Source organism: Elaeis guineensis, chromosome 1, assembly GCF_000442705.2.
Source record: "Elaeis guineensis isolate ETL-2024a chromosome 1, EG11, whole genome shotgun sequence".
Classification (NCBI taxonomy): Eukaryota; Viridiplantae; Streptophyta; class Magnoliopsida; order Arecales; family Arecaceae; genus Elaeis; species Elaeis guineensis.
In genome coordinates, this window is record NC_025993.2 from 162,048,214 (window position 1) to 162,062,693 (window position 14,480).

The window sequence follows — 14,480 nt, forward strand, 5'->3', positions numbered from 1 at the left end:
GTAGATCCTCATCACTTAACCAATTAATATTTATCCTCATCTCTCCACCAACTAAGTATGCGACCTTACAAATGAGTAGACTTAGACCGATGAAATGAGACTAAGTTGGTATTTGATCGACTAAGTTTGACATATTATCGACATCTGACTAACGACTTCCTCGGTGTTTTACCGACTATATTGATTCCGGAGAACTAAGGATCAGACGACGGTTATTTGGTAAAAGTATTAACTACTCACGATCGTGGGACGTAATAGTCGCCCACAAATTGTCTGTTACTAGATTTTAATGACGGTTAATGAGATAACCATCCAGTAAATGTCATGATCTCCACGTTCCAAATTCTAGAGGTGGAAGTTACACAATAATGACACTCTCCATCCTATATAAAGTGGTAAGCAAGAGGATTCGATAAATTTTTTCTGATTACAAGTTTTTAGCTCTCACTCTTTAGCTTTTTCAACTATTCCCTTTCTCTGGCTAATTTAAACATTGAAAGATCCCCCACCAGACAACTTCTGATAAGTAGACTTCGTTTTGCAAGTTCCTTACCTTTGAGCATTCATGCGCTACATTTCGATCCACAGCCGACAACCCATTGGAGCTCTGTGCTAACAATAACCACTATAATACTTCTTAGTTTATTTTTCTTTTTCAATAACTTAATATTTTTTTTAGTTATCTCTCTAATTTAAACTTGAAAGCTCTCACTTAAAAAAGACAGTGCGAATTAGCTGAGATACCAATCGTTGACATTTATAATTTATTTTCAAAAACAATTTTGTTAGAAACTCATAATTACTAAATATATAGAAGATTCTCTATCTTCTTCGACTATTATTCATTATTTTTTTTGATAAATTGAAATTATTGTTGTAAGGCTCTGGTGGAGTGCCGATGTGGCTGGAGCTGGGTACTGGTCAAGATCTACGATGCTGGAGGATACTTGCAAAGGAAGTCTATACTTGTCGAGATGGTCCGACGGAGGATCCTTCGATATTTAAGTTAGTCAGAGCTTTGAAAATAATAGAGAGAGAAAATATCAAGGACGGAGTGAGCTTGCTTATCCTAAAGGTCCCCTCCCTATCTCTTTTATTTAGAGATTGAGCCCATAGGCTACTAACCAGAATCTGTATTTGTTAGGCCTAGCTCTGTAGACCGATAGATCATATTTTGATCTTCGTCTTAAGAGAAATCTCTCCTACTCCTCCATATTGGGGTTAATAGTCATGGGTGTCAGGGGCAAACTTCGCTTGTGTGGCTGGTCATGTGGGTGGTGTCTAGGTTCACGATTGGTGTGACCTCACCACATCTTTTTAGATGCATCCCTATGGAGAATTGGTCTCGATTAGCAATTTTTTTATAATAAAAATTATTAAATCAATCCAAAATAAATGCATCTATGAGCATACCAGAATGAGTATCCAGCAATCCAAAAGAATCATCTCTCATATTTATTTATATAATAGATTCCATATAATCATTAACATATATTGCCATCCAGTTTATTGCTAACTTTTCTCTCTCTCTCTCTCTCTCTCTATATATATATATATTTTTTATTTTTTTATTATCATATATTTTTAAAATTATTAAAAATAATATTTTTTTTGTCTATAATGCGTATGGTCAACTAGTAACAAATAATTTGGAGTTCCATTGGAAGTAGAGTTATGCTTTCCTTTTTTTTTTTAAATTTTTGTGGTAAAGGAGTAGAGTTGTGCTTTTGAAAGTTTGCATGACAACAGAATAGAAGATCATGTAAAGATTTATTCATTCTGGTTTCATATACAACTCGGGTTGGAAGATTTTTTTGGAGATATCTAATTAGTTATGTTTTTTATACTATTTTTATTTGATGGATCCCAAGATGATTATATATATATATATAAAAGAATTACGAAAGGAGCGCTACATGGTTCGTACCAAGCATGTAAAAATAAATAGTGGAACAGAAGTTGGTTTGCAATTTGATTTATCACTTAGATTTATAAAATAAATATTACTAACACTAGTGCATTTTTAAACGGTTCGAATAAACATGTACCAAAAACGGAAAAAAAAAAAAAAAAAGGGGGGGTTCGAATCAGCAAGAATGACGCAACAGAAGGACCACCTCGGGCACCCACGCCCTGATAACTTTGACCACCGCAACAACGACCATTTCAAGAAATCGCGAGACCGAGACGGCACCAACGCTACAAACTACAAAGCGTTGAGGGGGGCGATGCTCGGCCATCTCTCGTCTCGTTGTTCCGCTCGCCTTCCCTTCCTCGCTGCCGCCGCTTTCTTCTCCAACAACCTTTCCCACCTCTCCCCCTCCGCCATCTCCTCGATCCCATCTTCTCCTCCTCCACGACTATCCACGCCTCTTTGCCCGCCGGCGGACGGAGGGAGATCTCCTCTCCTGCTGCGGAGAGGGCTCGCCGGCGATATCGGAGGAGGATCTTCTGCGGCCCGATTGATGGAATCGCTGGTGGGTGGGCGGGATGAGGCGATGGAATTTCCAGGGGGTTGCTGGGAGTAGCCAAGAAGTTCAATTGAAGCTCGAGGAGCTGAATTGGGACCACTCCTTCGTCAGAGAGCTTCCTGGTGATCCAAGAACCGATACAATTCCTCGGGAGGTACTTTTTTTGATTTTATTTACTTTTCATAACATAGTTTTATTAATTTATTTGACATGTTCCTGAGATTCTGATGCAGTGGTATATTTGATCAAGGATTTACACCAATCTTATTTTCGTTTAGGGGTGGAAGGTCCGGCTTTTATTATAGATACTTCTGTTGATTAGGTTATGCAGTTTAAAAGTCTCGGGAATGAGCCCTGCATAGTCTTAACAAGTTTATTTCTAAGAAAAAATAGGAAAAAAATAATATACCATAAAAATTGCAACTTCAATTATCAAATTGTTATGATTTTGTGATGAATAGGCTGTAAGCAGATCGAACTTCTATATTGGGAGAAGCACTTGTGGTCATTCCAAAATTCGGATGTAATGCTCAGATGCATAATTGCCTTGGTGCAATGTGTGGTACTCAATGGCAGTACATTTTTCATCTCTGCTTAATTTTGTTATAGTTGAGAGTTTCGTTTGGAATACTTATATACCATGCACAATGTCTTCCGAACAAAATCAAGTCTTCCCGTGCATCTTTCTTGATGTGTGCAGAACATGCCCCTTTTTTGATAATCATTATATAAAGATGTTATTTAAGCCAGTTATCAGACAGAAAGATTTCTTGCTTCCATTTTATATATCCATTTCTTAGTGCCCCATAAGTCTTCAGCCTAGTGCTTAATCTTGAAACTTGCGATGCTTTGATAGTGGTTAGAAAATTGCATGTTAGATACCGGTGGAAACTTTAGGAAGTACTTATTCACCTATTTTTCTTTATTATTTTTTAAGAAGGAAGTTTAGAGGTGTCCTAGTTAAATAAGGAGTCTTATTTGGAACTCTTGTCATATCTCTGGCTATGGAAAGGAGGGGAAGGTGTGGTTTTGATAATCAATGTTGCTGCTACTTTCTTCCTATCTTTATCCCTTCTTTGTTTCTAACTATTTTATTGTCCAAGTTACCTGGAGGAATCACCCTGGTTGTGGAAATATTGCGTTTGCATTTTAGAATGGATATCATATGTCTGTTTTTTTGACATAAAATTCAAAACGCCTCATTTTTTTTAAAGTATTTCCAGTTGGGTATGGGCATACTGATCTTAAAGCTAAGTCCTCTTAAATGAAAGTAGGAAACAACCATGTACACACCTTGTGGTGGATGTCTTCAGCTTATCCAAAAGGACTATGATTGGTATACATGAATAAAGTAAAAGGATGATCTGGCAATGACTGAAATAAATGAATCAAACTTCTCATGGAGGCTTAGTACTTAACGGTCCATAGTAGGTGCAAATGAATGTACAGAAGGGGGAGCAATAACGAGACTAGTTCTGGACGTATAGCAGCTATTTTACAATATTTTGAGGCTTTATTCACTGAATTGCAAACTTTGTTGTGAGTGTCCTACAAAGAAAAAACCTGTGTTATGAATATTTCATGTATCTGGAATAACACCTCTGGAACATAATGATGCTTTCATGAGAGCAGTTTACATGACTATGTCTACTCAAGGAATAATATAATACTGATTGTTAAATCCTTTCTCTACTTTTCTGTGCATGGTCAGTGTTAATGGAGATGGTTGAACATTCCGAAGTAACCATTGTCATCTTTGATCAGCTTACAATGAATTGTTGATAGCTTGTTGCAATCTACGAGCGACCTTTGGTCAAGTGGTACCAAGTACTAGAGTATTGCCAGACTTGCCCATGCTGCTAACTGCTAGTGTCCGGTACGCACCAACACTGTATGTATCACCATGAAAGTTTATGTCACACTTCCAAAAAGGCATCTAGGCTAACTTTATGTTCTTTACACTGGGAGGTAAACACACTTTGAGCATTGAAACAATAATCAACTGATCTGTGTGGCAAAGCACAAGATTTACTGAGGGATGCTATCTAGTCATAGGTATCAACCAATTTAAAGAAGTCTATTCCTAGGGATCTTGATCTAACAAAAACTAGCTTATATCGGGATGCAAAATTCTAAAACATGGTCAACAACCTCAAATCTGAAGTGAGAACTTACTGATTCTGCATACTGTTAAAAGTTTTTAAATAGTTAACAAGCTTAAACCAATGATCACTATTCTAAGATAAATCATAATATACTGTATGCATGGATAATGCATCAATTGGATAGTAATTAGATGCGATACTAACACTTGCCAACTTTTGTCATAATGAATATATGCAATATGTTGTGATAAGGTGTTGTAGATTGGTAGTCATTGGTGCAAGTTTGTAACAATGTACAGGTAACCTTGTAATAGAAGTATTGCACAAAATGACAATGTAAACCACCACTATGTCATTACTCAAGGTTCAAACAAAATTCTATATTTGCTTTCCCCTTACATAGTGCACACAGGCATACACACACTGCATTCTGCATCTTATCCATTTACTGTAAATGTAACGGATTCTTGGTAATATGGATGGAAGTCAATGTATGTGCTGTCTGATATTAAACTTGTGAAAATTTCTCCAGTATGAACCTTCTATTCTGAATTTGAATCCATGAGAAGAGAACTTGATCCCTCATATGACTGTGCTCAAGTGATAAAAATAATTTAACATATAAGCAAGTGGCTTTCAAATTTGACATATGCTATTTATGAAGTATGACGTCATTTACGCTTGTTGATGATTAGATGACTCTTACTTCTCAGAAATTTGCAAAATTAGATATTACAATCTGTTGAAACTAGAATTGTCATTTCTATCGTAGCATGCATGGGTTGTGATGTTGTAGGTTGGCTCTAATTTATCATTGCTGATGAATGTATATTCACTATGGACTATGGTTCTTGTTTAGAAAGTGATGAATTTGTCTGTCATATGGTTTCCAGGTGCTACATGCATGTTACAGTAAAGTATCACCATCTGCTGAAGTGGGGAAGCCTGAGCTTGTAGCTTGGTCAGCATCTGTTGCCAAGCTGCTTGATTTGGATCCTAAAGAGTAGGCAGCTCTACTTATTTGATATTTTCTTCTTTTGGTGATGAAATGATAGAAAGGATGTGTTGCCTCCATCCATGCAATTATGAGCAGGACGCTATCACTTCTTCAGTAATAGTAACAGAAAAAGAGCTTGCCATCTCTTGTTGTTTTGCTTTGGTGAATAACATTAAGCATGCACTCCATTCAAGTGATCACCTGTTTGCATTGAAATTATTTTCCATTGTAATGTTAGGATGTTTTAGTTGGCTGTGATAACAATTATTTTCCCTTCTTGATGTCATATATTGGCTGCATAGCATTTGAACAACTTCTTTGGAACCTTGGATTATTTCAGAATTTATTTCCTGTATTGATCAACTTACCATAGTTTTTGTAAATACTGTAGGTCTTGGATTATAAGCTACTGGAATCAAGACATCTTTTGACTTGCATCCACATGTTTTTGGCTTTACAGATTTGAAAGACCAGACTTCCCACTAATATTTTCTGGAGCAGTGCCTTTGAAGGGAGGGTTAGTTGTCAATCTGATCCTTCACTGAACTCTGTCCCCCAATTTAATTAAATATTGTGTTCTGTGGAACACTGCATTAACAGAGAAGATGAAATATATTCTGTAGGTTGCCCTATGCTCAATGCTATGGTGGGCATCAGTTTGGTGTGTGGGCAGGTCAGCTAGGGGATGGTCGTGCAATAACCCTTGGTGAGCTTTTAAATTCTCGAGCTGAAAGGTGGGAGTTACAGCTTAAGGGTGCCGGGAGGACTCCTTATAGCCGATTTGCAGATGGCCTTGCAGTCTTGCGTAGTAGCATCCGTGAATTCCTATGCAGTGAAGCAATGATTGGACTGGGAATTCCTACAACTCGTGCGCTTTGCCTTGTTACAACTGGCAAAAATGTTACTCGTGACATGTTTTATGAGTATGTTATTATTTTGCATTGTTTGCACCTGCTTTTTGGCACCATTATGTACATTTTTGTTGCTTAGGTATCATCACATTGGTATGATTTTCAAGGAAAATTTTCACTGTTGCACCTGGAGGTGCCAGCCACACATGGATGATGGATGCATTTAAAATGCATGAATTCCATTAATTCAAATGGATGTTCAATACTTGGCTTTGAAAACTTTCTTAAAAGAAGCAAATTTTTTTCATAAATAATAGGAAAACCTTATGATTTCACCACCGGAATCGGATTACATGAGCATTTCTAGATGCTTGTGTTTCTATATCTTGGGAAAAAGTATAGTTTTTCAATTCTAAGTGAAATCTCTGTGTGCTACACTAGTAATGTTGTGTACTTTGTTCAATGGTTTTGCAAGCTATGTTTTCTTTGGAGATATCACTGTTCATTTTCTATGGTTGTTGTCCCCGCAGTGGCAATCCTAAGGAGGAACCGGGTGCAATTATTTGCAGGGTTGCTCAGTCCTTTTTGCGTTTTGGTACTTACCAAATCCATGCCTTTAGGGGAAACGAAAACCTTGATATTATTCGTGCATTGTCAGATTATGCTATCCGCCATCATTTCCCTCACTTAGAGAAGATGAGCAAAAGTAATGACATATCTTTTGAGGTCAGCCAGGAGGGTTCTTCAGCAGTTGATTTGACATCTAACAAGTACGCAGGTAATATTCTTCTACATATTGAATTTTTGGTTGGCCAAGTTCTTTATTCTACATGTGATGTACTATTAAATAAAAGAGGAAATTCATCTGGAAGATTGTAATCATTATTAATGTATTTGCTATGGATCAAATCAGCTTGGTCAGTTGAGGTTGCTGAGCGTACTGCTTCCTTGGTCGCCAGTTGGCAAGGAGTTGGCTTCACCCATGGTGTGCTGAACACAGACAACATGAGTGTGCTGGGTCTAACAATTGACTATGGACCTTTTGGTTTCTTGGATGCTTTTGATCCAAGTTATACTCCAAATACCACGGACCTCCCAGGAAGGCGGTACTCTTTTGCCAACCAACCAGATATTGGCTTGTGGAACATCGCACAGTTTACTGCAACTTTATCAGCCGCACATTTGATTAGTAAAGAGGAGGCAAATTATGCAATGGAAAGGTATAGTGCATTCATTGTCCAATCATGATCTAAAATGTTGTCTGTTGTCAGTGATGCTTGTTCTTATGCCACTACAGATATGGGATTAAATTCATGGATGAATACCAGTCAGTGATGACAAGAAAACTTGGTCTATCCAAGTACAACAAGCAACTGATAAATAAGCTCCTCAACAACATGGCTGTCGATAAAGTTGACTATACAATTTTTTTTCGGTTGCTTTCTAACATCAAAGCAGACCCTAAGATTCCAAAAGATGAGCTGCTTGTTCCTCTTAAAGCTGTGCTGCTAGACATTGGCAAGGAGAGAAAAGAAGCATGGACCAGCTGGGTGCAAACCTATATCGAGGAGGTAATTTTGAGCGATGGTTTTTCCTATATTTTGTTTGTTATTCTATGATTATATATACATTTTCTCATGAAGAGTTGAGGTTAGACCCTCATAACTTGGTTTCTTTTTCATGCTCACATGCCTTTTGCTGTCTCTCTTCTTGTAGTGATCTCTCTCTCTCTCTCTCAATTCTGAGGGCATGTGTAGTACAATAGGAAAAGAGGTGAGACATGAATACATTATGCAAAGTTTAGTACTCATAGACATAGGGAAGTGAGATGGAGATTGACCATGATGGTTTTGTGGAAATCAACAAACAAAAGAAGTGCTCACTTTCTATATAGGAAGTTTGGATTTTGAAGGATTAAGGCACTGGTGAGGCCTGCTTAAAGAAAAATGGTGGAAGTTTAGAAAAGAGCTTGATATTAGTGTTGGAATTAACAAAGGATGCATAGGTTGATAGATACTAATGGCATGTAGAACTTGAGAGGAATTGACAACCAAGGAGGACAGGTATATTTGATTCCTGATGCCATAACTATGCGGTATGGCTGGTCCATGATACTCTCTCTCTCCTCATTCTTGTCTTTGTTCTTATTTCACGTATATTTTTTTCTGAAGTGTGAAACCAGAAACGAGGCATACTTAATTTGCTTTCTAGGAAATCATTGTAGTATCATCAATGGAATACAATTGAGTCAATTCAGTATATGATAATCAATTAACGATGGAAATGTGTAGTGAATTTCTTTAAATCTGATTCATTTGTAATTGAGGTAAGCAGTAATATTTTTTTTGGTGCAACTAGGAGCTTTTGGATTTTTTTTACATTGGAGTGCACAATTATAAATTTGTAATTACTGGAACATTCACGAAGTACAAGAATAATTTCATAAATCCGATTTTTTTTCTTTTGACGATTTTACTCCTCTCTAAATAGCTGGTCGTGAGTGGCATCCCAGAAGAACAAAGAAAGGTTGCAATGGACTCAATTAACCCAAAGTATATTCTACGGAATTATTTATGCCAAAGTGCCATCGATGCTGCTGAACTAGGCGACTATGGAGAAGTTCGCAGGCTACTGAAACTTGTCGAACATCCATATGATGAACAGCCAGGGATGGAGAAGTATGCACGCTTGCCACCTGCATGGGCTTACAGGCCAGGCGTGTGTATGCTGTCTTGTTCTTCCTGAGGCAAGTTTCTACACTCCTACTAAATAGCACTGATTGTATAATAGTGTCAGAAAATTTTGCTGTAATAATGACATATGAATAGAGCATGTCCATATCAGCATCTTAATTCAACAGTGTAATGTGTAGTGTTTCTGTGTATCGTCTATTGCAAGATGAGAATGTCTGCTATTGCTGTTGGACATCAATAAATGATTGAAAGGTAACATATTTGAGAGACTTTTACGCAAATGTTTTACACTTGATCTTAGCCAAATGGCCAAGAGAGGCATGATCACTGCAAGTGCATCCTCGGTGAAGATGGCTATTTGATAGAATGCCTGCTGTAATCCAATAATATGTATTTTTTCTTATAACCCGTCTCAGGGCCAATATATTTATTTACTTTTTTTTTTTTTTTTTGGAAAGCTGTCCATATCTTACTGGTTAAAGTAGGAAGGCTGCACGAGAGACTTCCATTTCAGTATCAGATGTTAATTTTTTTATTTATAAAAAAGAGTATGTATATATTTTTTAAGAAAATGAAAGAGTCTATGGTTAAAGATAGAGGAAATTGTGCCAAAAAAAAGATAGAGGGAAAAGGTTTTATTCAAAAAAAAAAGGTCGAAGAAAAAAAGGGTAAACGAAAGCGCTTCGAGACCTGGTAAGCTTGTTCTGCATTAATAGTGCAAGCCAGCAAACCCATCTCCCATTGCCTCTTTTCGCTTGGATCGTCGTTCCCTCATTTATGAGCAGGCAGGCAGCAAGAAAAACAGCCGCTTAATTGCAGGTCCCATTAGCATAAAATGCTCCCCGAGCAGGCCACGCAACTCGAATCACGCAGACTAATACAGGTACTTCTGCGAAGGTAAGGTAAAATACGAGGTTTATCCAGAAAACAACAAAGTTTAACTCCAACAGAGTGCAGAAGAGTGCAGAAGGAATTTATTTATGAAAGAAAATGCCACCGAGTGGCACATGAAAATAGCTGTGATGGAACTAATACTGACACGAGAACCATTTATGAGGACCACTTCAATTACAAAACACATGATAGAATAGACGACCTCCAGGATCGGTACAAGAGCTGAACAACGGCTCCCATCTGTTCTAGCCCCCACCAATGCCTGGCAACTCCCGTCCAGAATCGGGCTAGATGCCATATTTCCCTCCTCCGCTCCTTTTTTTTTCTTCCAAAAAGCACAAGGATAAATGATGCAAGACATCTGTGTCACCCCCCATCCTCAGTTGTATATAAAGTTTAATTATAAAAATTACAGCAATAACAATTAAATCTCCGTCTATAGGGACACTTCAGAAACCAGCCCATCCAGCTGGCTGGCTGGTTTCCGCCTTCTTCGTTTCACCGCCCCCACCAAACCGCTGTGAGGAATTCCCTTGAACCGAAGTCCCCGACACCCCTGAGCCAGAAGGGATTGCCTTGAAACTATCATCGTCAAAGCCCCATGGTTCATTGGCGGAATAAGTGGTGGTTTGTTTGGTATCATCCCTGCTGCCATTGGCTGCCCTAACTGTTCGAACTGATCTAGGGTGAATGCCCTTTGGTGTGCTCTGCACCTTTGACTCTTCAGCAAAAGGCTGCCAGGGCTTGGGATCTGGGCTGGGTGTTGCAGGGCTATCTGCAAACATCCCTTGTTGGAGCTCCCACACTGATCCTATCTTCTCCCTTGGCTGCAACAATGATCATTATAGGAAACTTGCATTAGTTTACATGAAATTCAGATGCTATTACAATAACTATAGGGAGGCCAAGCATTTATTACCGGAGTATCCGACTGTGTGCTTCCAGGAGATGCCTGGGCCTTTGAACTGTCTTTGCCTGCATGTGATGAGGTTGTTGCAGCAAGGGTACGCTTCAGCTCCTGGATCTCCTGCCTCTGGGAGCGGCAAATGGCAGACAGCTTTTCATACTTGGATGTTATTTCTTCTTTTTCCATGTTAACTTGCTTCAGCTCTTCCTTCAGCCTAAATAACTCTGCTTCCAACCCTTTGTCCCCTAATCTACTCTTATTGTTAATATTACTAGCAACATTTGCAGACTGGTGCTTACCGGTATCAAACTCAGCCACAAATGCGTTGAATGCCTTGTTCTGAAAGCTGGCTTTACCATCAGGATCAGATACTCTGGTTTTCTCTAAACCTTGCTCCGAGCCACCGGGAGAAAATCTTATTTCAAAGTCCTCAGCTGGGGCAGTGTCAAATCTCTCTGGAGAGTTCCTATGGACACTCCGTTGGAGATGCTGTTCTTTTGGAGGACTAGCTCTATTCTCAGGTATTCTTCGATTGTGCTTGGATGCCATTTTGTTGGCTGGTTCTTTGTCAAATATTGGTCCCTTATCCTCTTCAGTGTGCAAATCTTGAACACGCTGGCTAGTCCAAAACGCACCCAATTGTCCCCATCCCCAGCAACCTTTGAAGTTGATGAACGTGAGGTACTTTGAATGTGTTCTCTTGATGGTGGTGGTGGTGGAGGGCTCCTACGAGGCATTGCTGATGTCCTTTCTCGAACTCCTGCCAAAACAAATCCAGTGCATCAGTATTATGAAAGATGCAGGTCAACATAGAACTTAAAACTTCAGAAAATTCAACATTATTGCAAATGTGACAACGATTTTTTCTTTCTTTCTGTTTAATATAATGTGACTGCAATCAGAAAAGTTATCATTATCTATCTTCTTTATGTCATTTAGCTCCAGAAGTCGCATTCATATATAACCCATTTCTAGTACCTATATCGAGGGAGATAGTAATAATTTGTGGAATATTTCTTGCTTTTAACAAATGACCAACATCAACAAGCAGAGTCCGCATGGATCTAAAAACTTCAATAATACGAAACTTTCTTTGATAAATTTTTAAAGCATGCAATGAAGTAAATCTGAAATATGTAAATGATAAGCATGATAGTTTGGAATATTCCCACCTTCATCCTGCACATCTGATGCAGGTGGGCATATGTCAACATTTAATGCAGATGGAGACCCATCAGGCAAATGCTTCTGCAGCTCTGCTGGCAGTAGCTCGTTAACACGGAACCATACCTGTTATAATAAATGATTTGGCATCAGAAAGAGGAGTGTGAGCTTGGCATCTCATGGGCTGTCACACATGCCACAATCTAAAACTAACCTAGATTCATGGAGATGAATGGGCAATCAAGCAAAGCCCTTGCCTGCGTGATGTCTGGTCTGGCATCTGGAGAGGCTTCAAGCATGTCTTTAAGAAGACTTGTCACGGAAGCACTGTACTTAGGCAACTCTGGGATGCGATAATTTCCATTAAGGATTTGAAGCTTTGATTCACCATCAAATGCAGATTTAAAGTAGCAAATTCTGTACAGTAGGCATCCAAGAGCCTGCAGCAGAGCAAAAAATCACTTCAGTACTAGTTTCCATTTGCTGGGAACGCAAAAAATCAAGGATCATTATATATAGGTTCATACAGAGTACATTTCCCTTGGCTTCACCACAAACATCAACTTGTTGCACAATGTTGAATACTACTAAGTGATAATGCTGAAATACTTGACATAAACATATTTTTCATTAAACTTTGAATCAGACATCGACAACACTCTGAACTGTGAAGCGGACAAATGAAGAAGAAAAGAAAACCTTTATCTGTGAAATGTCAAAAGGTATTATTCAATATGGTACAAGAGGCTTAAAAGGGGGACTTACCCAAATGTCTACTTTCTCACTGATAAATTCCCTTCTGTATAGATCCCACATCTGCAACCAACAAATTATGGAACAAATTAGCATTTTTTCTAGCAAATGAATCAAGTACACATCAATGTCAAGCCATGAAAAGAAGTCTGCAAATCAAACCTCAGGGGCTCTATATGCGGGGGTAGTGTGCTTTCTGATATTATCTTCTTCAATGCCCATCTCTTCAGGCCGGCTGAAGCACTTGTGATTGGTTGAGGTGCTACCAAAGTCACACAATTTCCAAGCTCCATCAGCTCCAAGTAGAACATTCTCAGCTTTCAGATCTCTGGATAATGCAACAAAAGCCCATGTGATGACAGGTCTCAGAGTTAAAGATAGCACTACTTTCTCTTCTCAGGAGAGAATGTGAGAAAATGAAGTCTGGTTTCTCCTTATAATGAAGAATAGTCTCATATCCAGAATGAGTTATCAGGAACATTATGGTTAGCTATTAAATGTTCTTTTTAGTGAAGAAAAAAATACAAGGACATTGCATCTGTAAGCACAAGCAAATCAATAAAGCAAATCAAGGACTACAAACTTTTTAACGTTAGCATGTTAATATGACTGATATTGATGCACCTATTTGGACAAACATCACTAGAATAAGGAACGTATACCTCAATTTCTGCCCAACCAAAAGCGAACATAAAACATTAATATCAAGCTGAAGCAACATAAAGTATCAGAGCCCCACTGAATGATTATACACATAAAATCAAGATATCAACAAAAAATGGTATACCTATGCGCAATGGGTGGTGACTGGCAATGCATGGCAAACACTGCATTGCAAACATCTCGGAAAATCAAAAGAATCTTCTTCTCCTCAAAGTAGCCTGCCCCTCTGTTCTCCAGCACTGTAACCAATGACTTCTCACAGAACTCCATCACAAGCAGTGCCTCCTTTGTCCGACCCATGTCCAGGATCGTATGCGCAACAAGAATGACAACATTTGGATGCCCTTTGAGCAGCTTCATCACTGAAATCTCCTTCATTACCAGATCCAATGACTCCCCATCCTGACAAATCACGTGCTTCAGTGCATATTGCTTGAATGAGTTTACAGCATCACGGGCGAGATAGACACAGGAAAATCCCCCTTCCGCTATGACATTTCGGACATGGACTTTCAGACTGCCAACCTCAACTGTGCGACCTTCCAGGCCGGCTTGTTCTTTCGGCATGAACTGCTTGAACCTCCACATGATCAAAATGAGCAGAACCAAAACTTAACAATCCAAGCTTTATCAACTTGAAGCCTTCGAAGGGTTTTTAATCAGTATCACAAGAGTTCTGGATCCAGATTAAGAGTGTATAGCACAAAAGCAAAGTTTGGAATATGCGGTTTTTTTCTTGAATCCAGATCTTGTTTACAACACCCAGATTAACACCTTGCTCTGCTAAATGGTGGATCTTTTTTTTTGTGATGATTATTGAACCAAAATAAATCAATACGATCGGAAGCACTTGGACCAACAGAGCATTGATATTATCGGAAAACTAAAAGTAAAAGCCTTAAACTGGTTCAAAATTTCTTTAATCTCGACTCAAATTTTTGTTTTAACACTATAATCGGTGCCTTATTCTGGCAAACTGCAG

At 38.6% G+C, this 14,480-nt stretch overlaps 2 protein-coding genes across 3 annotated transcripts; one reads left to right on the top strand and one right to left on the bottom strand.

Annotated features, from left to right (window-relative positions):
- The first annotated feature begins 2,160 nt into the window (after positions 1–2,160).
- Positions 2,161–9,398, top strand: LOC105039454 (uncharacterized). Of its 2 annotated transcripts, none has more exons than XM_073246318.1 (8): positions 2,161–2,625; positions 5,470–5,579; positions 6,034–6,090; positions 6,197–6,496; positions 6,994–7,202; positions 7,338–7,644; positions 7,722–7,995; positions 8,915–9,398. In XM_073246318.1, exons 1-8 carry the CDS (start codon positions 2,491–2,493, stop codon positions 9,167–9,169), a joined length of 1,647 nt encoding a protein of 548 aa, XP_073102419.1. In that variant the 5' UTR covers positions 2,161–2,490; the 3' UTR covers positions 9,170–9,398. The 2 variants fall into 2 exon arrangements, with proteins under 2 accessions (XP_073102419.1, XP_010913909.2); XM_010915607.4 differs by having other exon boundaries at positions 2,163–2,625; positions 6,955–7,202.
- A 973-nt stretch (positions 9,399–10,371) lies between these two features.
- LOC105039455 (uncharacterized) lies at positions 10,372–14,230 on the bottom strand. Its single transcript, XM_010915608.4, is given in 8 exon segments — positions 10,372–10,838; positions 10,931–11,565; positions 11,568–11,678; positions 12,091–12,208; positions 12,340–12,522; positions 12,848–12,898; positions 12,998–13,163; positions 13,623–14,230. Coding segments are annotated over 8 exon segments (2,106 nt in total). The 5' UTR covers positions 14,087–14,230; the 3' UTR covers positions 10,372–10,460.
- Positions 14,231–14,480: the final 250 nt, after the last annotated feature.

Bases quoted from the DNA above. Each gene is read 5' to 3' on its own strand.
- LOC105039454 (XM_010915607.4), top strand. From the start codon at position 2,491: ATGAGGCGATGGAATTTCCAGGGGGTTGCTGGGAGTAGCCAAGAAGTT. The intron at 2,626-5,469 runs GTACTTTTTTTG...TATGGTTTCCAG, and splicing joins CCGATACAATTCCTCGGGAG to GTGCTACATGCATGTTACAG. The intron at 6,497-6,954 runs GTATGTTATTAT...TTGTCCCCGCAG, and splicing joins ACTCGTGACATGTTTTATGA to TGGCAATCCTAAGGAGGAAC.